This window comes from Etheostoma cragini, chromosome 23 (assembly GCF_013103735.1).
Source record: "Etheostoma cragini isolate CJK2018 chromosome 23, CSU_Ecrag_1.0, whole genome shotgun sequence".
NCBI lineage: Eukaryota > Metazoa > Chordata > Actinopteri > Perciformes > Percidae > Etheostoma > Etheostoma cragini.
Window position 1 is genome coordinate 15,241,401 of NC_048429.1, and position 27,410 is coordinate 15,268,810.

The 27,410-nt window shown below is 40.2% G+C and overlaps 3 protein-coding genes across 9 annotated transcripts in view; 1 reads left to right on the plus strand and 2 right to left on the minus strand.

Moving 5' to 3' along the window:
- The window catches only part of LOC117938623 (receptor-type tyrosine-protein phosphatase zeta-like), a 77,928-nt gene extending 64,818 nt beyond the window's left edge, over window positions 1-13,110 (minus strand). For 4 of the 5 annotated variants that reach the window (XR_004655450.1, XM_034863343.1, XM_034863342.1 and 1 more), the window contains exon 1: window positions 5,666-5,938. Coding sequence is in view for 3 of the 5 variants with exons in the window: in XM_034863343.1 (XP_034719234.1) it covers window positions 5,666-5,729 (64 nt within the window). In the remaining 2 variants the exon portion in view is untranslated. Of the gene's footprint in view, window positions 1-5,665; window positions 5,939-11,669; window positions 11,795-12,900 lie in introns of those variants that run through there. The other variant, XM_034863344.1, reaches the window with a different exon arrangement.
- Window positions 13,111-13,131: 21 nt separating this feature from the next.
- LOC117938654 (cytochrome c oxidase assembly factor 6 homolog) lies at window positions 13,132-16,237 on the plus strand. The gene is made up of 3 exons (XM_034863413.1): window positions 13,132-13,366; window positions 15,538-15,693; window positions 15,905-16,237. Exons 2-3 carry the CDS (start codon window positions 15,550-15,552, stop codon window positions 16,001-16,003), a joined length of 243 nt encoding a protein of 80 aa, XP_034719304.1. The 5' UTR covers window positions 13,132-13,366; window positions 15,538-15,549; the 3' UTR covers window positions 16,004-16,237.
- Window positions 16,238-19,098: 2,861 nt separating this feature from the next.
- Window positions 19,099-27,410, minus strand: part of slc13a4 (solute carrier family 13 member 4) — a 27,562-nt gene continuing 19,250 nt past the window's right edge. Inside the window, exons 11-16 of one of the 3 annotated variants that reach the window (XM_034863363.1) lie at window positions 27,249-27,350; window positions 26,827-26,927; window positions 24,619-24,743; window positions 23,891-24,052; window positions 19,787-19,924; window positions 19,099-19,556 (exon numbers count right to left, since the gene is read on the minus strand). In XM_034863363.1, coding sequence (XP_034719254.1) covers window positions 19,419-19,556; window positions 19,787-19,924; window positions 23,891-24,052; window positions 24,619-24,743; window positions 26,827-26,927; window positions 27,249-27,350 — 766 coding nt within the window. In that variant the 3' untranslated portion in view covers window positions 19,099-19,418. The remainder of the gene's footprint in view (window positions 19,557-19,786; window positions 19,925-23,890; window positions 24,053-24,618; window positions 24,744-26,826; window positions 26,928-27,248; window positions 27,351-27,410) is intronic. The other 2 variants (XM_034863364.1, XM_034863365.1) reach the window with 2 other exon arrangements.

Sequence of the window (27,410 nt, forward strand, 5' to 3'; positions counted from 1 at the left end):
CCCCCCCCCCCCCCCCCCGTCAAAGTATTTTTTTTCTCACCCTTTAATTGATGGACAGTGTCACATTGTGTGAGAGATTCTTTTCTCCAAGTGACAATGTTAGTGTGAAATTGAACACTACAGCATCCACTTTTCCATGTTGATAAGAGCATTAAAATGAGGAAAAAAATACAGGGACAAAGAGAAATCAAGGGACATTAAGAATAGATAAAATGTGCGATTAATTGCGATTAAATATTGTTATTGTTTGACAGCACTAGTTTGTTTTATTAGTTTGAAGGTAAGCATCATTACTGTAACTCTTCTGATACAGACAGTTTCATCCCTACTGTGATTTGCCATGTATCTGACTCTCTGTCATTACTGCTCTCTACATATGGTTTATGGATTTATACATTCCATGCTATGTGTGCCAGTATGTTGTAGGAAATTGCTATCACACCATCAGGCCTCCTATTATGCCACCGGATGCAACCCGTCTGGTTCGAATGCTCTGGGTGCACAGGGTGGCCATATGGTATCTCATAAGGAGAACATATGATCACTGAACTCCCAATAACCATCGCACGTTAACTGTGACATAGCACATGGCCGGATACAGAGCACCTTTTCTATAGTATCTGACGGTGGGATCTTTATCACTGGACGAATTTCTTATGATTTGTAGCTACTGACGCTTTAAAAGCTCCTACCTCAAAGTGAGTCAGTGATGAGAGTATTGAAGTTACTCTGTTTATGTGTACATGCATTTGCAGTACACACCCACACGCTCATACAGGTTGTTTTAGCGTTAAATCCCCCCCCACACAGTAAAGTACAAACACAGTTGTGCCCAACTCCAATATGGATCCTGTTGAGCTGAAGGATCAATAGCATGCAGGCTGTTGTTGTGTCGTTTCATCTAACCAATCACCATCCACCAACAACCAATAAATCCAACAAAGCATTTGCCACAACTTCCAATTCAAACACTGTGGCTACAATAAATCAATAAAAATATAAATAAATTGGAATTCTGCCTCTATCGAGACAACGCGATATTAAGTTGTTGTTTAAGACATTGAGAGCCATGCGAGCGCTGGTGGCACGATTATAATAACCACCATCATTGCACCAAGATGTAAACGTGTCACAACTTACCACTGAAATCAACCACAAAATGCAAGTGTTATGTGTAGAAGGGGTCAGTCAGATGCAGCTCTCCATGTTTGGAAAGCTGAGCAAAATGAGGTCTGGAGAGAAGTGGGAGAGAAAGGGACGAGCACAGATACACCCATGCTGAGCTGATTCTGATTAGTTTTAAATCTCTAATGGCGGGATACTAAAACCCAAAGTTACAGTGGGTTTCTAACACTTGTATCTACACACACACACACACACACACACACACATATATATATATGTATTCAATGCCAAACTATTTTATGTATCTAAACAGTAAACTAAGCCTGAATCCCTTTCCTGCTGAACTGAACATATGGAACCACAGGCAGAAGGTGTGATAACCGCTGAGAAGTCAGATGTATGGTGTACTGCAATAGGGACAACCATGCTGGTCAAAAGCAGATGGTGCAGTGAAGGACTCCAGAGGATATTGGACTATAGAGGATTGTGTTCACTGGCAGAACTGCTGGGACAGACCAGGCCAAAATGAGAGCACCCACAACGTCACCGCGACTTCACGTTTGTATGAACTGTGCTGTGATTTCGAGTGGCGTCGAGACATACTGTGTGACAGATGGCTGGAGGATGCTCTATTTCCTTCTCTGAAAGGAAACTAAATTTCTCTCTCTCTGTGTCTAAACAGCAAAAAATAAAATGTAATAAAAAAATAACTTAATTTAACTAAATTCAAAACATTTGAATCAATAATGAACCAACTTGCATCAGATGGTTGCGTACAGTACATGTGAACATGCATTTGTCTTTTTGTAGATTTACGGCTGCATTACAGTAAAGTGATGTCATTTTCTGAATTTATTTGCCTTTAACCACTTTGTCATTTTATCTACATTACTTGTATTTGTTAAAAAAAAAAAAAAAAAAAAACTCATTGTGTAAATATTTTATGAAAGCACCACTTGTCAACACTACAATATCACCGCAATATCAGCATTGAGGTATTTGGTCAAAATTATTGTAATATTTGATTTATATGGCCTAGCTCTACTTTAGAGCATAGCTAAACGTTGACTCTGTAAAAACATTTCTCAAAAGAGCATCAAGATGTCTGGAGAGAAGACAAACGGAGACCTTTAATGATCTACCAGGACATGAACTCAACCAGCTGTGCCCAATGTGGGACCCAGGGATAACCTCCGGTTCATAAAGAAACAGCTGTTTCCACTGGTGACTGCAGGTGGAGGAAGGAGTTAAAGGCCACTGGCATTTAGGGGCAACGTGATCTTAATTATCTGGACCGAGAGCAGTAGCACTGACTCTGAAACAACCAATCAAAAGTGAGGGGAGGTTTAAGGAATGACTCACTCATCCCATCTATCATCATTTGTCTTTTTCTGCACCAAGTTCTATCGAATAAAAACGTCTCATGGGCTCATCTGGCTTAATCTGATCACACAAAATCTCATCAAACAGGAGCACGCAGGTTTGTGTCCAGGACAAGAAAACATTTGGAAACCTCTGATTGCAGCTTCTTGAAATGACCGTTGTGACATTTATCTCCTGGCCTTTCCTGGAACAAACAAACCATGGAATAAAAACAATAAGATAACCTTGTTAAGATTCCATTTAAAATGTTTTAGAATACTATTTGATTTTATCAAAGGTCAAATCAAGCTGTCAAACCAAAGCTCTACTGGAGATGAGTGAATGCAAACTACCAAATCTGCAACAAGTCCTCCCAACCATACGACCACATGGGTCGTTTATTCCTACCCTGTAACACGGCCCAACGGAGCCTTTCAGAACTGAGCGGCTGTAGCGGTGGCAGGGATTGCGAGCCACAGGAATGTTTTCTGTCCTCATATCTAAACCAGAGAACGGAACCGCCACAGTTTTATCACCTTGTTAAAGTTGTCAAACGATCACAATGGTTAGGCTTAGGCACAAAAACTACTTGTTTAGAATAAGACATTTTTATTTAGAATGTATAACAACATTATCAATTTATACCAATATTGAAGAGTTTAAAAATAATCCAATAACAATATGTTGGCTGATATTCTTAAAAATCACTTTTTGGGGCGTTTTTCCTTTATTTGATAGTGACAGTGGACAGACAGGAAATGTGGGAGAGAGATGGGGGGGGGGATGACACGCAGCAAAAGGGCCGCAGGTCGGACTTGGACCCCGGGCCGCTGCAAAAGACTCATCTTACATGGGGTGCACGCTTTTACTGGGTGAGAAAGAGGTCGCCCATGTCAGTTGATATTCTTAACATTAAAAAGATCCTTTAATTTTGTTGTTTAAAGAATTATGACCAAGATGAACAGTATGCTGAGTGGGACATTCTAAAGCTGGAAAAATGTAACTGTTAAGGCTCTTAGGACGAACTATGTAATGGCGTCACTGTCACATCTCGGTATTGGTATTTCTATGCTGCAAATTCTTGTTACTCATTGGTCGACAAATTTGCAGACATGCCTGTAATCAGCTAACATTGGCCAGCATATCAGCCCTGCCGAGTTATGGGTCAAGCTCTACTCTGCTATTCCAATGTATCTTTTAACTGAGAGCATGAAGTTAAGTTTCAAATGGCTATAGAAAAATATGCTCCAAGCAGTACTAGATATAAAGATCCAAATCTTCACCTCAAACTTGACGACTCCAATGCCACTGCTCTGATTTTTAACTGCATCTGAAGCAATGATGCCGGGTTTCGGCTACCAGTCTGCTTTTAAGGAAACTTGAAAGTGATGATTCACCTTGTTGCTGACTGGAGAACTTTATTGATTATTTGTTCTCCAGTCAGTAGGAACACAGACAGAATGTTACGTACTTACTTCCACATCCGATACAGAAATCAGCACCAAGACCTATTCTTGGATTTCTTTACCCAATAAAGGAGTTACTTTATGGAACAGCTGCAGTGAAGAGAGGAAATCTACTATAACAACGAGCAATTTCAAGAGATTATTTAAAATGAATATATTAAAAGGGATACGAAAAGGACTTAAAGTGATAGTATTCTTAAAAGACATTTCAATCTCTAGGGACTTCCTGGTTGTATAAAAGGTTAAATAAAAATAAATAAATTCTAGAAAGACTGTATGGTTTCTTGGCATTTATATACTGGTATGTCTATTTACTAATATATTTATATACCAATAGGTCTATATGCTGGTATGTCTATATACTAGTATATCTATATGCTAATATATCTACAATACTAACATGTCTATGTACTACGTCTAGTATGAATGTGTTATTTAATCTGCTATAGATAGAGGGTATAGAAAGAAGAAGAAAGGGAAGAAAAAAAACTTTTTAAAAAGTGTAAATGTGTTTGTGTATGTACGCATCTGTGTCTATGATGTGTAAATAATAATGTGTAGATAACTGAAGCATAAGATTTACTAAAGGATAAAAGTAGAGACAGGGGGTCGGACCTGATTAGTTGTTTATCATTTCTTCCTACTCCTTTTGAACATGGGACATTTTTTTGTTTTGTTTAAATGACTTTCAATTTTGGAAAACTGTGCTAAGAAGTACATGACCTTATTATCTGTCATTTAATTATATATGTATGCATAAATGCATGTATATAAATCTTTTATTTTAATGTTTTTTACATGTTCAAATAAACTATTAAACTTAACTAAACTAAACTTTACCCAAGGGGATCTGTGCTTTGAAAGCTGCTCTGACTCATATCTTGAGTGACTATGTTTTTAACAAATCATTAGTTTATGTATTTATTCCTAAAACACACAGCCAACTTGGCTGCTAAAAAAAAGTCAATCAGGTGAGTTTTCAACATGTGGTTGGCCTATACGGATGCCATATTGGACTTCCCATATACAAGGAGAGGTATAGTAATATTCAGCATCCCACTGGGGGAAGAATACAGCAATAATTTACAATCAATGCAGTCATAAAAAAGAGGCAGTTCCCTTTGGAATGTCTCTTAAAAATATAATAGAGGTGTTATGAAAATGTGTTTTATCAACCCAAGCCCGGTTTCTAAAAGAAACGAGAAGCTGTGAAAGCAACATTTGGACTTACATTTCAAACAAGCTCAACCAAAGTTGTGGGAGCAGTTTCTTCAAACCCAATATTCACGAAAGACAAGAGAAAACGCAGAGCGTCGTCACACTAGGCAGCATCGCTTCCCATGTATACTTTAACTGACTTGGGTTTGGGCAAAAAAACGGCTCAACATGTTCCAAAGCATGGCAGGAAGAATCCCTGCATGCAGCCTGCGTACTGCAGAGGATTCCCTTCAAACTGAATATGAGTGGACAGGAATATTTAGCCGGTAACCTATATTTTAAGAATACGTTTCCACGTCGGAAATGTATGCTCGAATAATGCCATCCACATGTAGAATGAATCTGTCTTTGCCGCTGATTGCACATTTTGAAATGGACTTAAGTGTGCAGAGGGAATAAAATAGACGCACCGCTCAATCTTTGACAGTCGAAAACGTCCACAGCATCACTTGCCAGCCCCCATATAGTCATATGTCTCCTTTCCCGTTTCTTACCTATTTGGCTGAAAAGCAGCAGCTGGGAGATGAAAACATCGCTCCTGTGCTCTGCCGTCTTCATGGTCTCCGCGAGAGAATTAAACGTTAAAAAAGAAGAAGGAGCAGAATGTGGGTTTAAGGGACTGACGGCGGGTCGCGTGCGTAAAGATGCACTACCAGGTCATCTTCCCTGCTCTGCTGCCTCTGTGAGGGGCGGCAGGGCTAACTTCAACTGCTCCTATCGTTTCTGGCTCGGCTCGGCGTGGTTCGGCTGGGTTTGAGGAGTGCAGGCTCGCTTGATAACGGACGCGCACTCCCGTATATCGCAATGACACTGGCTATGTGTGCGCGCCGCCCACTGCCCTTTATGGAAATCACTGTCTCACTCGTGTAAGATCCTTATGGTAGGCTATTACTACAGGGACATGGTGTGTCTGCAGCTGCGATATATTATCATGGCTTTTATCGTCTGGCAGCAGTGTGGGAATCCTATGAGATCCCTGTTTATCTTACTTAGATTTTTATAAGACCAATCATTTTTTAATCTAAATCAAGTGACTGCAAACCTTTACGCTACTTCAAAAACTCAGAACAACCAAAAGAACCAAACGGAGACGTTGTGTGGAGGTTCGAATTAACCTTTAGAGAACCATAAACTAACGTTCCGTAAACGTTCTGTGTTAGTGGGGTATAGGTATATCTCTGCAGTACCTGTGCTGCAAAACAATGAGGTCATGGCGAACTTGTCATACTTTAGGATAATAATTTGATTTTTAATTTGTACTGTTTATTGATCTCCAGTGGGGAAATTACAATTTACACTGAAATACACACACACACATGCTCAGGACCTACTCATGCACTAGTGGAGAGATGTCAGAGTGAGTGGGCTGCCAGTGCTGGACCAGCACCCTGAGCAATGGAGGGGGCACGGTGCGTTGATCAGGAGGTGAACTGGCATCTCTCCAGCTACCACTCCACACTCTGTACTTTGGTCCGTACTGGGACTTGAACTAGCGACCCTCCGGTTCCCAACCCAACTACCTACGGACTGAGCGAATATGAAGCAATATTTCAGAAAATAAAAATGTATGTATGATGATGTAAATGTGATGTGAATATAAGATGTCCATACAGTAAAATGTTTGGCAGATTGGTGTGTCATTGCACATGTACTGTCCTGTGTGACAGAAATTGTTTTTGGGTGGGTCAGCACAAAAGTGAGTGTGGGCCATCTTTTTCTAGACGAAAGGGGACTTTTAATAACTTAGAAGTAGAAAGAAGGAGAAACAAAGACAAACTGGGGAAAGACAGCAAAAGGTTGAGCAAAACAGTGTCTATCCAACATGTTCAACCAACAGAGCACAGTCTATAAAAGGTGGCGACTAGGTCCATTACTGGCAACGCAACTGTATCAATATTGGAATATCATGGTGACTCTCACGAAGGATTTCATTCCTCACAAAGCAAAACTCCCAAGTGTTTAAGAGTTTGTATAAAACAGTGAAACAAAAACAAGAATGTGCATCCAACCATGCCACGTCTGTCCCGCAGCGGCATCAGCGTGCATGTGCGTGTGCGTGTGTGTGTATTAGCAATGGTGGTGAGATTTGGCAGTTGCCGGACTACGAGATTCCCATGAAGTACACAATGGCACAGTGCTGAGTGTTTGAGTGTCTTGTGAAAAGGAATGGGTGTAGTTCCACGAGCAACAGGCTTCAATGGTGCAATAACACACAGTTGTGTGAGCTTGTATATGTTTGTGAGCGCGGGCCAGGCTTCAGTCACACAATAACATGCTGCTTTCATTACTCTGTGTGCATTCATTAGCATAAATTAACAGAGATAATCCTCTTTAATTCAGGTGGGAGCCTTGTCTCACTTGTTGGACCAACATTTTTTCGGATGCTTGTAACAATATCCTTTCTGCCTCTGTGCTTCCGGGATATAAGCCTGTGTGTGTGTGTGTGTGTGTGTGTGTGTGTGTGTGTGTGTGTGTGTGTGTGTGAGAGAGAAAAGTAGTGTTGTCGGTGAAATAACATGTTGATTGAAGCATCAGTCTGCAAAATTACAGACAAAAATAGAGAGAATAGAGCAACAAAAAAAATATACTACTTGGGATAAAAAGCTCTCCTATTGTGTCTTAAATAACAAACACACACAGAGACGCAGCACACTTTCCCACACAGCTGTTTTTGGAGCTTAAGCTGAAATGATACAACATGAGAATAAAAAGAAGGAAAACTGAAGCGACATCATCGCAACAAAACACGCATGCTGCACGCGCACACACACACAGACAGACAGACAGTAACTTCCCGTCGGCCCTGACAGGTGTAAAGACACAAGCTGTGTGCGGCATGATCACAGCGTGCTATCGCCTCCTGCAAAATATCCTGAGCTTTTTCAGATCCTGCTGCTCTGAAAAGCTGATTCGGTTTCCACGGCGCACAGGCAGCGATGGATTATGAGTTTGCTCTTCCTTTCTTCTCCTCTCTCTCTCTCTCTCTCTCTGTCCGTAGGTTCGTACGGTGAGTGGAGCAAGGTCAAGAACTAAACAGGAGTCAATTCAGGTCATCCGCTGTAAAGTATTTGGCTCAGCTCTTTGTACCACGCCACTGAACAGATTTGCATGACGCTCCAAGATAAGATGTACGTCTTAGCTTCAGTCCGTCATTTCTGACGTGACACTAGTTGCTCTAAGGGAGGCAACTTGTCTACTAGTCTCTATAATATATACACTCAACAAGGCAATTCTTATTTCAGTTTTACAAAGCAACGGGTCACAATGAGTCCAAAACTGCAGTTGAAGGCTTAAAGACTACAATCTTTAAGATTGTAGAAGTATCTTCACTGATCCAGTATTCGTATCAGTCTTATGCTGTAGGTCAATTTACTCCTCTGGTCATGGGACCATGAAAACTACATTTCATGGCAATCGACCGACTTGTTCCTTCTTCAGACCTTGCTGCTAACAGGGCAAAAAACAGAAACACTACACAACACATAAACAATAAAGATCCCTTCATAGCACTAAAAGTGCTATCAAGTCTTTTCTTTGTCCAAAAGTTCCATTGAAGTCATCAGTAGACATTACAATAGTTGTTGAGGTAAAGAAGCGACAACAATTTTCCATTAAAACTTTCCTCTCGCCGTTGCCATATCCAACTAATGTTTCGATTGTGTCCACGTGTGTGTGCCTGAGCCCCTGTTGCCATGACAGTGGGTGCCATATCCGAGTTGACAGTGATATTGACTTCCAGCAGTGGTGACTGGAGGTCAGGATCCTGCACACCACTGGGCTGACAAATACTGGTCGATGTGGTCACACTGTGTGTGTGTGTCATTATTGCTTGCTGCTTTGGCAATATTGTGATTGTTGTTCTCATGCCAATGAAGCATAGTGAATTGAAATTGAGGTGCAATCAGTGGTCGATGCTTGCTATGGAGCAATATAGCTCTGTGTGTGGCTTGTTAGTTCTGCACACATATGGTGTTTAGGATATGAGTGTAGTTAATGAATGCCTGTGTGCATTTGGGCATGTGTAAATGCTTAGAACACTGGTCAGTGCAAACTAATTTAAAACTCAATACACTGTATGTTAAAGTGGTGGGGTCTTCTGCCAGTTGACATACATATTAGCATAAAAAAGCTGTAGCCAAGGCTCCACTGTAAGCACTTCCATGATTTTTTCTGCATTTCTTATTAATTAACATGCAGGTTGACCTATGAAAGAAAATGTTCCATTAGGAAGGATCTGCTCGATTTAGTAATTGATAAACCTTTATTGTTGTAGAGCCATTAATTCCGTAGGCAAGAAAGAAAAAAAATCAGAGGAGGGCTCAAGACATGAACAGAGAGTAATGTCATGGTTGTCATTTGTAATTAGCGTCAGGCAGCTTCAGTTAACAGTAAGAGCCATCTGCTTGCGTGCGCGTGTGTGTGTGTGTGTTTTCAAAGAACAAGAGAGTGGGTCTTTAAGTGTTTGTTTTGGCCTTTTTACAGATGATGTGTGTCTGACATTTACCTTCCTGGCATACTAAAGGTTCCACCACAGATCTTAAAGTAATATGACTCATCTGACACATCTCTCATCTACTAACTGCTTTTAAGATGTCTTACATTATCCACATATGGACCACAATTTCTCAAATTTTTGGACTCACATAACACACACATATATTAACCATGGCCCGATGGCCATGTGACTCTGTGACCACAGAATGAGACTACAGGGAGGGAATACAATTTTTTGGAATATTAATAATAATATATTTTCCATTCAATTACATTTGCCACAAAGGCTGGTGCCTAAAGATATCCGCATCTACCCCTGCTGTGACTACTGTTGAATAGAAAGTTTTGTTTGTGCATTTACACTACATACCAGAGGATAGGGGTATGATGGTCAGAAAGCAGCCGTAACAACTGGAAACTAAAACCTGCAGCAGCCATTAGGGACAAGTGGGGTCAATTCAACGGAGCCAAACGGTGAAGGTGTTCCATTCTTAATATACAGTAAGAAAGAGATAAAGGCAATTAACCAGACTGACTGGTGTAGCTAAAATTCAACTAGATTGGCCTCAGAGCCATGTGCACATGGAAGAGTAGATCATTTGTGCAACCATGTATTTTGTGTAATAATATAATATACCTTGCCATCCTCTACAGATCCAGGCTATGCCTGACAGCCGCTTGTAGCCACCGTATACCTGGCTTTATACCTAACTGCCGTGTGTCAAGTTCTGTCATCGTTCTTTTGACATCCTGTCTGAACTGACAGACTGACAGATGACAGCTGGCTCATGAGCACTGCAGATCCTCTTTTGTCCATTAAAAGTGACATCGATCTGCCAGGTTGCTTTGGTTTTTGTCACCAACATCTGTTATTCGCTTGCTAAGAGTCACGATTACTGTGAATGGATGATACACAATACTGATGCAATCTAACGTTCCTCTTCGCATTGCTAGTCCTATCCACATATACTGCTATTCCACCTCAGACAGCTGATGAAGACAGTATTGCAGAGGGAGGAAGAGTTTTCAATAGTCTCAAAATGGCACTGTGGAGTTTGAAAACAGAATGGTTGTCATAGTCTAATAAGTGCCTCTCTCACACAGCATCTAAAACCAGCAACCTGTGAGAGCTATGTGGCGACGAGAGCTTGTAAAACCCAACAGATTGATCCATTTTAGAAGGTATATGTATCCCTTTTAAACATTTTATAACCCTCATAATAACCTGTTAGTTTTTCTGAACATGTCATTAGCTAATCCTTCTGTGCCAATACCTCTGAAAATCCTGGTCTGGAGAGAAGAGGCATTCCTCAGCTGTAGTTACTGGCTCTGCCAAGAACCACCATTTCGGGGTCACAGGTCACTGTGAAACATCAATTAAATGATTTACGTGAGCTCCTGAGCATATCAAGCCTCTAAAATTCAGTTTCAGTTTCAAATTCAGTATGACATAATCCTCGATGTCTGTGCTTATCTATTCAGTCTCTATATCTAGATCTGTGTCTAACACTAGCAGGATGTGCATCCTGTTAGATTAGAGTACAACAAAGCTGGGCTGTTGGTGTTCTTTTAGGTTTTATTTTCTATCTAAAGCTCAAAATGTGTCTTCAATGTCCCTTGACAGAAAATATGGTCAACCAACTGCTGAAATTCTACCACTACTGCTACTGACAATTTCAGCCACTTCTTCATTTGAACTTTTTTGTTTCCACCGGGTCTTTGACACAGCAGAAGTTAGGGCAACTTCTACTTTTGACATGCTCCGGCTCCTTTGATGGAATCGTGCGTGCTGTTGGATCCCATTTTTTAAAAACATGCTGAACTTTGGTCTTAAATCTCCAAACTAAAACAAAAACACTCCTTGACAGTCGAGGAAACAGAGTTGAAGTGAGGTCAGTAAATGGTGTGTGACAAGAATAAGGAATGAAGTTCTGTCTTTGTCGCAGCTAGAAAGACAGACAGACACAGACACACACACACACACACAGGGTGACAAACACTTACTTTTCAAAGAAGAGGGTGCATCAGAGTACTTTTTTTTTTTTTTTATTCCCTTCAGTCCGCACAAACTGAGATGGATTGCTGCCGGGAGCCAAGGTAACCAATGGGGCTATTCTCTGTCACTATGGCTGAGGGAGGGAGAAAAGGAGAGAGGGAGTTAATCAACAACATACATTTTCATTCTGCCTTCACTCACTACAAGGCTATACAAACACAAACGTTATTTGACATTCACATAGCTCAGTAACAAACACTTGTAGTGCTGTGGAGGAAAAGAGGCTCCCAGGGAAGAAACAAACATGTCTCCGGAACATTAAACACACAAACACACACACAAGTCACTCGTAGGCTAACGCTACTGCAAATCCTTGGGTGATAAAAAAGTGGAAATGATTTTCATCTAAGAACAATCATGTATTCATTGGTCACACAGCAGGCACATTTTTTTGTTAAAGGCCAGTTATTTCATGGATCCAGGACACTATGCATCCTGGTAAAGTTCCTTTGGCTTTTGGAATTAAAATAACCCCCCACACATCATCACATACCCTTCACCATACATAGAGATTGGCATGGTGTTATTTCCGTTAGCATACTAGCTGGTTTGATTTGCATTGAGAAATGATCTTACGGAAAGTTCCCCATGCCTATCTCCCGGTATGGTGATGGGTATGTGATGATGTGGGGGGGTGGGGGGCTATTTTAATTTCAAAGGCCAAAGGAACCTTGTCAGGATGCATAGTATCCAGGATCCATGAAATAACTGGCCTTTAAAATTAAAAATGTGCCTGCCTCTATGGGGATTTAACATATGGGGGGTGTATACTTCTGCCCCCTGTATTTTAAGAAAGAACATTTATTTATTTACAATACATTATTCGTTCACAAAGAAAATTGGTGTCCTTAAAGGTTGGATTTTCCACACAAAAAAATTATTAAGGCCTTAACGTCAATTGCCAAACTATGTTTTTTAATTACTCTTTTTATTCAACTTTAGCATTAGTGTGTAAACTCATGCAAGCCACTGCAGGTCTAGGGTTTGAACTATGACCCTTGATTAAACGTGTTTAGACATTTTGGAAGTTGTCTTACTACTGGAGACAACAGCTTTGTTACAGTTATACGACGTTTTATAGTATTGTAATGTTGAAAATGTAACGTCAGCCACAATAACATCTAGAATCATTAAGCAGAATAAGGACGCTACATTAGCTAATTACTCACTCCCTCACACCTGTTGCTTCCTTTCAGTAGGAGTTAACATGGCAGCCTGAGGAAAACAGTTGACAACACACACGTTACATAAAACGCCACGTTGTGTTTAAAGACCTCGTCTGGAAACATTCTGGTCAATTTACCTTTACTTATTTAGCGTGTTTTATTCAAAAACTATGTTAAAAACTTTCAAACATGTCACTAGAGTGGGAATTTTCTTACCGAACTGCGCCATCCCCTGGTACTTTTCATCAATCACGCTTAGACGTCATCACGGCGCGACAAGGAAGTACATCTAACTGTATGAGCTGCGCGCCCTTCACTTCACAGTACAGTACCTGGGCACGTTATAAAAGTCTCGTGTTTGTAGTTTATCAACAGCATTACTGATATTTTTTTAGTTTTTTTTTTATGAAGGGACAGAAACTAACACCAGCTGTGGTTGGGACTAAGAAATCCTTTTGGAGGTTTTAGCGTTTAATTCGGTGAGTGGCAGTTGCGTTTATACAAGCGAGCTCAACTAACGTTACTGTCAGCAAACCTCCATATTGGCTGATTGAAAGCTTATGTGTTAATTAATGTAGTCCTCATAGACTTTTAGCCTGTACTGTGTATATATGTATATATATTAGTCCTATATCAAACTGATCACTGTGCATTGGTGTCATGTAGGGACAGTGTTCAGTTAAGTGTTCATGTATACATACACACAGTAGCCTACTGTACAAAAGTCTTATGCAGGTGTGGAAAAATGCTGTAAACTAATAATTCTTAATAATCCTAATATAAATAATGATTGTTTCTTTTTATCAGTTTACAAAATGCAAAGTGAGCAAATAAAAAAAAAAATCTAAAACCCTTTAATATTTGGCGTTACTACCCTTTGCCTTCAAACCAGCATCAGTTCTTATAGGTACACTTGCAAAACGTCTGGCAACGTTGAGGATCATAGACACAGTGGTCAAAGAGACTAAGTGCAGCATATGAAAAACATATCAAGCATGTTTCCCGTTGAAATGGAAAGATGTCCAGCAGTGACATCAGCTCCGAACTAGCAGTGGGACCCAGGTACACCATCTACTGTCTGGAGAAGTCTGGCCAGAAGTGGTCTTTGTGGAAAAGATGCAGCCAAAAAGCCAGTCCTCCGATATGGAAACAAGGCCAAGCGACTCATGCACAGAAACATAGAAACTGGGGTGCAGAAAAATGGCAGCAGGTTCTCTGGACTGATGATGAAATATTTGGCTGTAGCAGAAGACGCAGTTTATTCGCCGAGGGGTTGGTAAGCGCTACAATAACAAGTCTGCAGGCAACAGTGAAGCATGGTGGAGGTTCCTCGCAAGTTTGGGGCTGCATTCTGCAAATGGTGTTGGAGATTTGGTCACGATTAATGGTGTCCTCAATGCTGAGAGATACAGATACTTATCCATCATGCAGGCGTATGATTGGCCCTAAATGTTTTCTGTAGCAGGACAACAACCCCAAGGTAATATCTATCTATCCAACTATCTTCAGTGTAAAGAAGAACAAGGAGTCCTGGAAGTGATGGCATGGCCCCCACAGAGCCTTGATTTCAACATCATCGGGTGTGTCTGGAATTACACAAAGAGACCGAGGGATTAGAAGAAGCCTACAGCCAGAGAAGATCTGTGGTTAGTTCTCCAAGATGTTTTGAAACAACCTGCCAGCCGGGTTCCTTCAATAACTGTGTGCAAGTGTACCGAGAAGAACCTTTGCTGTGTTGAAAGCAAAGGGTGGTCACGCCAAATATTGATTTGATTTAGATTCCTCTTCTATTCATTCACAACATTTTGTTAATGGATGAAAAGAAACTATTAACACTTCCATTTCTATAAGCATTCTTAATTTACAGCATTTTTTTGATATCTGCCTAAAATCTTTGCACAGTACGGTATGTATGTATGTATGTATATATATAGATTAGAGATGGTCCAATACAATATATGGCTTCTCTATACCGATTCCGATACTTGAACTTGCGTATCGGCTGATGCCAAGTACTGATCCTATAACAGTGTGTCATATATTTTATTATCTTTTAAAAGCTGTGCTCTACTATCCCTGTATGGATGTGATATGATTTCTGTCTTTGTTGTCGGCCTGGCTCAGGTTAAACTTTTTTTGAAACATAATCAAACACAAACAAGGAATGCCACAGAACTTTCTTTTATTATCCAGTTTGACAGTCAGTTTTATAATGGAAAAAACAACATAAATTAAGAACTTTAACATGAATTTTCTTTAGGGCTTAATTATGTGGTATCGGATTGATGCATAGACTCCAGTACTTTTTGATACCAGCGTTTTTAGGCAGTATCAGAGGCGATACCGATATCTGAACATCTCTAAGATGGATAGATGGATGGAAAGATAGATATTGATGCTAATGGAAGGATGTGAATTCCCAGCATAAGTGGTGCATACCTAAAGGATATATGAGGATAAACAGTAACCTCATAGGATAACCTAGCAGAAGTATACAGCAATGAAGGGACTATGGTGTCATATGTCAAAGGTTGATGCGATTTTAGTCGATTTTTAGACTACATCAATGTTTAGCTGCCTTCACATAGCAGGAGCTACAATAATTCCTGTTAACTTCCCCAGCCTTCAATTTTTCTTTAACCTTTCCCAGGATCAGGCAGCGATGACGGCTCCAAATTCTGCAGAAAGGAAGGCATGCTGGGATGCCAGGGACCAGCTATGGAAATGTCTGGATGACAATGGTGACAAAGCTGCGTCCTGCCAGAAGTTCCAGAGCGAGTTTGAGGCAAATTGTCCCGCTCAGTGGGTAAACTATCCCCTCTTTTCATCTTTTTGATCCCTGAGTTCAGTATTTCCAAATTCACAATATCATTCTTCTTAAATGGTATTATTTTCACATTAGAATAGCCCTTAACCTTTACCATTCAATCGAGCAGACCTCACACAGGTGAGAGCTGTGTGTAGCCTGGGTGAAATACTGCAGGATTGTTGCTGATCTTTTTCATTTTTCCTGGCAGGTGAAATATTTTACCAAGAGGAGAGATTTCCTGAAATACAAAGAGAAAATGCAGACAGAAGGATTCACACCTGCTGAAGGTCCCCAGCAACCTTCCTAACCACTGGACAGCACACTGACTTTCAGCCTTATTCAGACCATGGCCAGAGGGGCAGGACTTTATTATGGACCTGAACTTCACCTTTATCATTATTTATTTGTACAGAGATGAGAGAGAGATTGGAAGTTACATGTAATGTCCCTATGGAACTTTACTGTCACTTGGAATAGTTGTGATCAGTGCAATGCTTACACAGCCACAGTACATCCACACACTCTCATCCACACAATCTCAAGTCTGACTTACTTGTGGTGTTTTATGTAAATAAAGAATAATAATACATACAATAGTGGTTTTATTGTTGTGCATGTATAATGTATCAATCTAACTCATGAGACATTAAGTTACAACACATAATTTAGGAATATAACAGCTCATTTGCTTTATATTACAAATCTTTATGTATTTACAAAAAGGAGTGTTGACCCATGCGTCAAAGCTCACAGCCGTAACCCCATAACGCTGTAGAACATTCAGTACAACTGAATACGTTGCAAGATAAAAGCGTAGGCTTTTGATTCTGCCCACACTAGGAACTAAACTTGTAATGAAGTGATATAAAAAGAAAAAAAAAAACATATTGCATTTAAAATTAGTGTCACAATATAAAGCACAGTACAGTGAATGTTAATGTGCAAACAGGTCCGCCAAGAGGCGGCAGATATTGTGATTGGACAGTTGATTGAACTAAATATTGTACCTTATAACCCTGTGCTACCTCACCCCTCTCTCTTCTTTAAAGGCCTTGGATGCCGCATTCAACAACAACTCGACAGTGTCCCAAATAAACTCTGCGTTTCTTTTTTGCGTCCACATGCCAGGTGAAATGTCACACGTCCTGGGTGACAACAAAGACACACCAAACACGGTCATCCTATCGCTTACCATGCTAATGTAACCCATTTCATTCAATATACACGTTGTGATACAGTAGCTATTGATTCTTGATAATGGTGTTTCCTAACTGTTCACTAAGAGACTTTTATTTTCAATATTATATTGGCATAACTCAGGACCTTAGCTAGTAAAAATGTCAGATTTTAAGACTTCATAATCTTCATAATGGAGTTTTCACACAAAAAAATTGTGTGTGTCTAACATCTCGAGTCTCTATCTGTGAGATACGGAGGTTAGCATAAAATACACGTTGGTATGATTAGTCAACCAAACCAGCACTCCTCTATACCTTAAATACAGTTCAGCTTACATTCCTAACATTGTAATGATATTAAGTATAATCGTATGTCTGAGATATAGCACAGTAGGAAGCAATTAGACTACTGCTTTCAAACATAAGGATGACTGAGATTACAGCAAGGCATTTCCACTGTCAGGGTTGGAGGTTTGATTCCCACAAGGGACAGTCCTTCTAAAAGTGTAGTATGACAGGCTGTACTATGGTAAAGGCACTAGTGGTACTGCAAGGTGCTTATTCAGTGTTCACAGTATGATGGGGGCACAAAATCAGCTTCAAAAACTTTGGTAAAGACATTGTGCAGATATTAAAGCGTGACTTATGCTTCTGCGTTAAATCGACAGCGTGGCTACGTACGTAGGTACGTGGAGATACCGACCATATGCCGTAGCCTGACGTGCACCCACACGTCGCGGTGACGCACGTCTTGGCTACGTTGCATTTGCCCCCTGTACTCATTTCCTGGTTCTCCAAACAACATAACTTCTCCTGCTAAAAGTTTCCCACCGTGGTCAGAAAACACAGTGGAGACACTTTGTTTCTCCCACTAGGACTCAAGAGTCGCTACTCGCTCCAAAGCTAATCCACGCCACTCTCTCACTCGCTCTACCACACACATGCCGGCCCTGTCTATTCCCTTAAAGATATCGACGCACACACCAACGCAAGTATTAACTTTAGACCACTTACGTAGGCTATGGCGAAAGCTCTGAGTGGAGCCTCCACAGGTCCATAAATCCCGCTTAAGAGGCCTAGATTTCTAAAGTAATGCAGGAAACCGCTTATAACAATTACGAACAGCTTTCAGTTTGTTGCTAAATATACACAATCTTTTACCTCTTTCAAAACAGATCATTTCAGGAGCTGTGAGCTTCCTGCTCTGAGTCTGCGGGTCGGACTGTCTCTCTGCTCACTCAGTCGCTTGAGTTGACTGGTGGAGTTGTTTTTGCCTACAAAATTGTAATTTATGAAGCTTTTTGCAGTGAAGATGGCAAAGAATAGTGGTAGCTAATGTTGCGAGTGGTTTGTATGTGGTGCTGTTATGATTTTAGATTGAATTGTAGTAGGGTTAATGATAGTAGAGAGTCGCAATTTGTGAGTCAATTTAAAGACTCGGGTTAAAGATCCGAGTGAATCACGACTCGAGCAGGTCTGGATATAAGCATACACTTCCGGCCAAAAGTTCACCAAAAATCACTTGCAAATTTCCATACCAACCCATTAAAGACATAATACCAGCTGATCTGAGTGGGGGGCTGATCTTTAATGCAATATCTACATTGCCCATTATCAGCAACAAGTCATCCAATGTCCGAGAGGCACATTCTGTTCACTAGAAAAACATTGGAGAACCTTTTTGCAATTATGTAAGCACATAATGTAATCTGAAAACTGCTGCCCTGGTTAAAAAAACACTGCACCTGATCACAGCTGGTATTATGTCTATAATGCAGTACAATGGAAATGTCTAAGTGACCCCAAACTTTTGACTGGTAGTGTATATGATACAGGGTACATCTTAAAGGCTTGTAGCTCTATGTAGACAGTTTATTATCAGCAATAGCAGAAGCCTCTTTTCACGCATTTATCATGCTTTTAACACAGCAGCCAGCTCTCTCATAATGTCAAACTTTCTCAGCCAACTTGTCATGTTGCAATGCAACGCAATTAAAAAGCAATACATCTAAGTGCAGCAGAAATGCAGCAAGCATGCTGTAAAAAGAGGCTTACTTACAATGGTGTCAATATAGATAACTAACTAATCCACACAACCAGGCATGATGATGTGGCTCTGAAATTAACTTATCATTGTTTCTATTACAAATCCCCCCAAAAACTAAATATCATTCTCCTGATCACCACAGTGATTCGTTGAAAATAGAATCTCCATTTCCAGAGATTTTTTTAAAGTGTTTTGCAGAGGTCCACGCAGTGGCCACTTTAACAAAGACCTTCTGCATTTCTCGTAACCCCCTCTTGTGGCCAAAAAACATATAACCCTAAATATGATATCTAAGCAACAAGTCATGTTTTTTTGCTCTCTTTTTCCCCTTCTCTCCATCCTTCTTCATGTCCAGTGTGATTCATCTACAGTGAGAAGGGACTGAATTCTGAGCAAGACCGTCCTCTTGACATCGTTTTCTTGTTGTCTGTCTTTACAGAAACACCGCCCCCATCTCTTTCTGTCTTTCAGTGGTTTGTCCTCCACGTCAGCGGCGGTTATAAGCTCCCGGTGACGTTCCTGGCCACGGCCCAGGCTGGGAACTCAGTCAGGTTGAAGAGGGGAACCCCCCACGTGGTGATGGCCAACATCACCACCGCCACGCCGATGAGGTTCACCCCGAAGCCCGCTTTCACCTGGAGGAGAGGAAAAAATATGCAATTTGTAAAAATTAAAATTAAAAATCAGAATAAGGTTCAGCAAGAGTTAAGAATGAAAAATCTTCTTCCTTCTGATTACATAAAACAACTTTGACACATTGTTCTTTTGAGAGTTTGTTGCAGGTGCAGAAAAAACATCTTTGTGTGTGTGTGTGTGTGTGTGTGTGTGTGTGTGTGTGTGTGTGTGTGTGTGTGTGTGTGTGTACCATGTCGCTGATCTTCACGTGGCCGTAACTAAAGACAATGGCGTTGGGGGGGTTCCCCACTGGAAGCATGACCCCGAATGACACGCACATGGTGGACGGGATCAAAGTGTGGAGTGGGTTGATTTGCAGAGTCTCGGACTGGAAGAAATGAAGTGGGGGAAGAAGTGAGTAAGGAGAATAAGGAAGAAGAGACAAAAAGAAAGGGAAAGGAAGACAAAGATAAATGGAGAGCGTCGGGAACAGAGAAGAGGTCAAAGGGGTAACGCGTGTTAAAAACTGCCTTCGTAGGCCTATTACCATTCTCAGAACAAGGTGCAACCACACCTCCAGCCAATAAGTGTGATGAATTTGACTCCTTTTTCAAAATCAACACTTTTGTTGAGGCTTTTTATCAATGTTTTTAACTTTTTCTTACTTTTCTGTCCCATTTTTCAACATTTTTGGCAATTTGTTTGACGTTTTGAATACTACGTAACACTAACTTATTTACTTTAGTTTTAAAGTTATTTTTGGAATTAATGGTCAATAAACCTAATTTTTAGTAATTGTACCTAATGTTGGAGTTAGAAAATCCGGAATAAAAAATTATTCAGACTAAATTAAAGGAATGAATGTTGATGGATAATCACAGACTGGAATATGTCAACTTTTACTCAATACTATTTCAAAACCACTTCAATTTGTTTTTTTCAAATACTTTAAAACTGAATAAGACACCCCAAAATGAATGAAAGTAGAGATTTGTACTTGTCAAAAAGCGTTATTTTGGGTAATTAAAAAGAACATTGATATAGGAAAACGGGTCAATTTGACCCAAGGACAACATGAGGGTTAAACAAAAAAAAACTGATGGTATCAGTCTCGACATTAGCTCAAGCCTAAAAAAGACGACAATTTATTCCAAACTGCACCACAAGTGGCCGGGTTAGCTGAGTTTGAAGAGCAGGCATGCATATGTAACGCAGAAGGTCAAGGGTTTGAGTTTGACCTGTGACAATTTCCTGCATGTATGTCCCCTCTGTCCTCTTTTATATCTCAGCTTTCCTATCCATTGTAAGAGGAAATGCCAAAAATGAATCCTAAAATAATCCATATGTGTTTGTTATGTGGTGAATGTGAAAATGAACTGCGACCTCCTCTGTCAACTCTAGACACTGAAAGGAAATAAGAGGAGAAATCAGGCCAATTACAAAAGCTGGTCAGTCTGATGTTATGTTGCCTGAGCTCATTACTATTCATGAGCTCATTAATATATATATATATATATATATATATATATATATATATATATATATATATATATATATATATATATATATATATATAACATTTTCATTTTCTCTGTACAACACCTTGAATTTACCTCTGTGTATGAAACCTGCTTAATGCACACTGCTGACACATGACATTTGCGTTCCCTGTGAACAATCTGAGAGCAGTAAACCAATAATCCATGTGGATTATTGGTTGAATCAAAGTCAAAGTGATGGACCCTTATGAAGAAATGTGTGTACGTGGACAGAGTCCCTTCTAAGATTCAGCAAAAACAGCCCTTTGAAAAGAAGATTAGAGGTATTGTAAAGTAGTAGTTTGACATTTTGTGAAATACCACAGATAGTTACCCCTCTCATTTCCTTCAATTCAATATGAAGCACTTGACTGGAAACAGAGGGTCTGAAGATAACAAAATCCACCGACCAGCACTTTATTAAGTTAAATGTTTCTGTTTTAATCATTAATCAAAATAATCATGTTTGTTTAATCCGTACATAGTCTCACATTGCCAAACTGCACTGGTAAATCCAAACATCATTCCAGGATGAGAGAATTGTATTTAGTGGCGCTAAGCGTCGGACAAAGCCCAGATGCTTCTGTAAAATAGCCGCTTTCCGACCAGGGAGGTTTTTGCAGTTCCTAGAACATAAGATTCCTAACTGGAACAATTTGGGGAATTTTAAGTTCTTTTAAGTTAATGTAACTCTTTCAGCTCGGTCTGTTTTCTGTTCCCTTTTCTGCTAAGGAACCTAGGTCAACGAGGGTCGGGTTTACGGTACAAACAGACCAAGATTGGGACAACTTTAACTATTTTTGGCAAACTCCACAAGCTGTCTGGCTGTCACACACACACACACACACAAAACAAAACACAAACACAAACACAAACACAAACACACACACAGCAGCAGGCAGAGATGGGTGAGAGATACCCATTTTTCTTCGGGAGACTATCTAAATTATGATATAGGCTTTATTACATAAATACATACATACATACATACATACAAACATACATACTTTATTTTTTGGTGTATTTGTTTTCTGATTTTAATGCTATAAAGACCATTATGCGTCACTCCCTTACCACTCCTACCAGTTCCTATGGGCACTTGGCCAGTGCAAATGCACTGCTTCTGTTGCTCTCAACCACTGTGTCTTTTTTAATCTATGTAATCTATGCTCATAAGAAGAGCAAACTATAATTCTACATAAATATGAAGAACACGGACACGGTTTTACAGTCACTGCTGGCAAAAAAGATAGCGTAATTCACAACGCTTATCAATGTAACTTCTCTAACAGTCAGGCTAAAGATCTGACCATAATTATACTTGTGCTCTCCATAAACTGTTGCTTTATCTTATTATTTCAGTTGCAACCCTGGCAGTGGGAAGCAATCAGAGAGTAAATTAAAAAAAAATATCAAAACATGATTCAAATAAGCGCATTAGCAACACACGGCTCAAGAAGCCGACCAAAATCCTGTAGGCTAAAATCTTTCAGCCAACTTTTTAATATGTTTTTATATTTATTAATTTAAGGGCTAAATCACCATCACCAAACCCACCAAACTCCATGTACTTCTATCATTGTAGACCACAAATAGCCTATATGTAATTCCCTCTGCTTAAAATCTATATCTTTCATAAACATACCCATCGGGGAATGTTAACGAGGTTATCACGAATGTTTGAACTATTATGAGCTCTCTCTCTCTTTCTGTGCATCAAGCTCCAGTTGATCTAAGAATGGTGACGCTGTTATCAATCGAGTACTGATTGGTCAGTAGGCGGTGCTTTTACACCGGTTGATCTCTGATCTCCAACATAACCTGCTCCCGACCAGGTTAGGTGTTCAGCAGAAGTTACCATGGCGATTTAACCAGATAACAGCTGATCCACCGTCGTGATACAGAAAACCCTGGCTGGGTTGAACCTGAAGTTACCTCGTTAACGCCAAATTTATTTGTAGTACAGGCCTCTGGTCGGCTTTGTTTTGATGCTAACCTTATCCCATCTGTGCTGTGTCTTGTGTCAAGTTCTAATCTGCTTGTGATGTCTTCTTTGCTTATTTGCAATTTGTTACATAATAAAAATAGCTTTTTCACTAATTCTGTCATTTATTTTTTTAAAGATTATTTTATGGGGCATTTTAAACCTTTAGTTCCACAGGATAGCTGAAGACGTGAATGAGTAGAGAGAAGGGGAATGACATGCAGCAAAGGGCTGCAGGCCGGATCCGAACCCGCGGCCTCCGCGATGAGGAGCAAACCCCTGCCCCGTAATGCATCATGCATAATCATGCATTATGTCAATTTGCACCGCTCCCTTTTTAAATAAACTGAATTAAATCAAGTTACAAATTTTGGACTACATATTTTTTCTGAACGGGAGCCTGAGGAGCACAGCCAGCGTTGCCACTTGCATTGTTGTAGGCATTGTTCACGTAAAGTACCTGCTTTAGCAATGCTTTATCTAAAGTTTGGATTTTTGTCAGTGCTTCTTTCTCTTTGGTGTCTCATACCTTACAGTGAGGTTAAAAGCCTCAATGGTGGTTTTTTGCCTCCAACGTCGCCTTCCAGTCAGCTAACCCTAACCCTAAACATTACCATTGCCACGCTGCCTGGAAGGAGACTTCGGGGGCAAAAAACACCAACCACTGGTTAAAGAATCTTAAAGGGCACTGTCATGAGCCCGGGGCCCTGCAGACCCTTCCAAACCCCAATTTCAAACCCAGTACATCCTCCACATTGTTTGCACACATTTGCCAGGTATAAGAGAGACCGGATACTGAGAGTAAGGGTGTGTGAGGGAGTGTGTGTCGTACCAGCGCTGACAGGATGGGCAGGAAGACGGTGAGAGTTGCCGGGTTGGAGGCAAACTCTGTGACCGCTGACACCAGCAGGCAGGCCAGCAGGGTGACGGCCCACGGAGGAAGCCCACTCATAGGCTCCAGCTGTCTGCCGATCCACATGGACAGGCCTGACACCTACACACACACACACACACACACACACAAACACACACGTGAGCAATCTCAAAGGGTACAGTCAGTTTCCCTTAGCCTAGTCTCGCATTGCCGGACCTTCCACGACAGTTCTGCAGAGAAAGGTCTGGCCACACAGCATTCCGGGACAGGAGAAAAACATGCTCTGGATTATTTTCATTTCTTTAAACCAATCCCAATCTCCACAGAGACAGAGCAACGGTGACCCTGCAAATCAGCCTCGGGAAGGAACTTATTTTGGTGTAACGTGTACATTCAAAAGTAGTTTTAGTCATGCAACATAAAACTCAGATTGGACAGATAGTCTAGCAAGTTGTCTGGATTTACCCTGAAGAGATCTGAGGAGCAGTTTACTCTCATGTTGATCTGAATCTCTGCTGTTTAGACGTCAAGCCCGTCATTCAAATCAAGTTTGTGCAGACTGACTAAATCACATCATCTGGAAACATCATAAAATAACCTTAGGCTAATCTTGAAGAGAAAAACACTTGCTCCTAACCCTCAACAGTATTTTTATACAACAACATACACAAAGACATGCGTAATACCTTGCAACCAGCAGCCAGTGCATAGCCTCCTCCCACCAGAACGACGATCTCCCATGGCATCAGTCTCTGGAAGTCCTTCCAGGTGATCATGGGGGCCATCGGGTCATGTGATTCATTATCTGGTCATCCGGATTAAAAAAAACAAACAGAAATATGTCAACACAGCTGGAATAATAATGTAGTAATCTATCGATAAAATACAACAAGTATTAGATTACAGGGCTGGGTATAGCCAGTGATTTCTCCGATCGTTTCGATTTAACAGGGTCCTGATATGATTACCTTATGATTCAATATGATCTAGGTTAGGGAAATTACAGTTGCAATACCAATTTTGCTTTGCTTTCTCAGCAAACTAATGCTGTAAATGGTACAAACAAGATGCAACCCTTACATATTTTTAATAATGTAGAAGGGTATTGTTTACATTAAGAATTGACCGCCTCAAAATTTAGTTTAAAGTGTTTTTACTTATACAGCCATGGTGAAAAGGCCTATATTAAATAAAAAATGTCTGGATTTTATGAATCGATATCCGATCACTCAGTCGGTTTTAATTGGAGAATCAAGCATTTTAACCCGGCCCTATTAAATAATCTATTATATCTAATATTATAGTGTTTCTCTACTAAAATATACAGGATTTTTAAAACTGTTTGGTAATTATTGTGTTTTGGTTATAATTGAAATTTAGAAATGAGTTTGTGCTGAAAGAAAACGTATTTCATTGTACTGTAGTGTATATTTATGATAGAGACATTTTACAGATAATTTCCAATTGATTTCCAGAAAACAATTTTGTAATTTGGTACTAATCAAAGGCAAAATAGGAATTATTAAAATAAGAAGAGCTCCATCATCCCAAGTTAATATTATTCTAGTGTTCATTCACTATTGGACACCTTGTTCTAAAAATGTTAATGTTAAATCTAGTGTGATAAATTCGGGACGAGATATTATTTTCATTCTAGAATTCAACTGTCTGTCATGTGAATCCCAAAAATACAAATGAGAAAAATGTAATTATGAAACAAATAAAACAATCAAAGTGTTGGTCGGTACAGTTGTGCTGGTAGTTATGTGTAGTTTGCTGCCTGACTCCCCCCCTCCAACTTTTTCAGGACGTCTGGTCACCCTAGTTACATCATATATTGCAAAAAAACCTTACTTGAACAGAATGTTGTCCAGTGTATGTGTTGACATCTCTGAGTTTGTAAAGACAAATGGATTACAGCTGTCTGCGTGCCTGAACTACATCTTATAGGTTATGGAGTTCAGAGGTCAACGAGAACATCAGCATTGAGCAGCAGAGAGGAATACAATAAATGTCAGACTGTTCCAGTGTTTTTCCGGTTGCACAACTATGGAAAGAGTCAGTGGCTGGAGTTCAAGTGAAGAGTTTCTCTGAGCCATTGCAGCAGACGGTCAATAAATCAACCCGCACAGGCTGGTAACACACTGACCCTGTGTATGGTTGTCTAACACTGTCACGCATGATTGTGATGATACAATAATTGTTGCTGACAGATGAATTGAGGTGGACAAAGATTTCCAAACGTCCTTTTTTCTGTGGCAGGAGTACTCTAATGATTACTTTCATTGTCCATTGTCACTGTTGATTATTTTCTCGGTTCATCTATGAAGTTTTTTAGTGAATAAAATGTCAGAAAATGTTGCATTCTGAATGACCCAAATCAAACCTGTGTCCGGAAAGGCTTATGTCATGTCGACAATTAAGTTGTCATTCCTTAGAATCCCTCACGGGGGCGACAGTAACTACGCCTTATTAACAAAACAGTTGGCGATTTATTTAATAGTTGAGAACTAGTCGAATAAATGTAGTACATATTTGGAATTAACCCAAACTTAAATACTTAAAGACTGAATGAATCTTCTTTGAGTATCATATGATTTGAGTAGACTATATCAACTACAATGTGATGTTCGGACCATCCCAGTAAATGTATTGGTTGGCAATGGAGGTTGATTTGCAGTAGTGAACAACTTCATGAACCCGTTTGTATTGGCCGATAAGTTAAACCCCAGCTGTTGATTCTGGTATCACGAAGAAACTATTACAGACTATAACAGTCTGGGGCTGACCGAGCCAGACCCTTGTCGAAAAAAAGACGGACTTAACTATTTTTCTTGGGGAAATCCTGAGAACTATACCAAAAACTGTCAGCTGGATGAGTGCGTGGTCCTGACCTGTGTTCCTGCAGCTGGAGGAGAAGGGTCGCCTGGCAGGGATGAGGAAGAGCAGGAAGCCCAGAAGGACCGACACGGTCGCATCAGTCCTGTAGCCTTTCCTGAGAAGGAAAACACACACACAAATATATAAGATACTTCTAAACTTTTAGTATTTATCTAGTTCTCATCTCATGCAAGAAGTTGAGAAGAAGCAAGAAGTTTCTCATGGAGGGGACGTTGGAAATTACAGCTTAGTGTGTCAAAAAAGATACACACTTCTGTTTATTTACACAAAAGTATGTTTAACGACCGTATGTATATATTGAGTGTGTAGTGTATATAATTTTGGATGCAACCTCTTTCTGTGTGACAGTGTGCGTCTAACATTTGGTAGTGATGACAAAACCATTTGTGGTGTGTCGACTCGCAAGAGCACTTACTTCTCAAAAAGAGATGTCCAGCCGGGCACGAAACCAGGCTCTCTGGTGAACCACAGCAGAGTCATTAGGATGAAGAAAACACCGGTCACCACCTCTGGGTAGCTGGGACACACACACACACACACACACACACACACACACACACACACACACACACACACA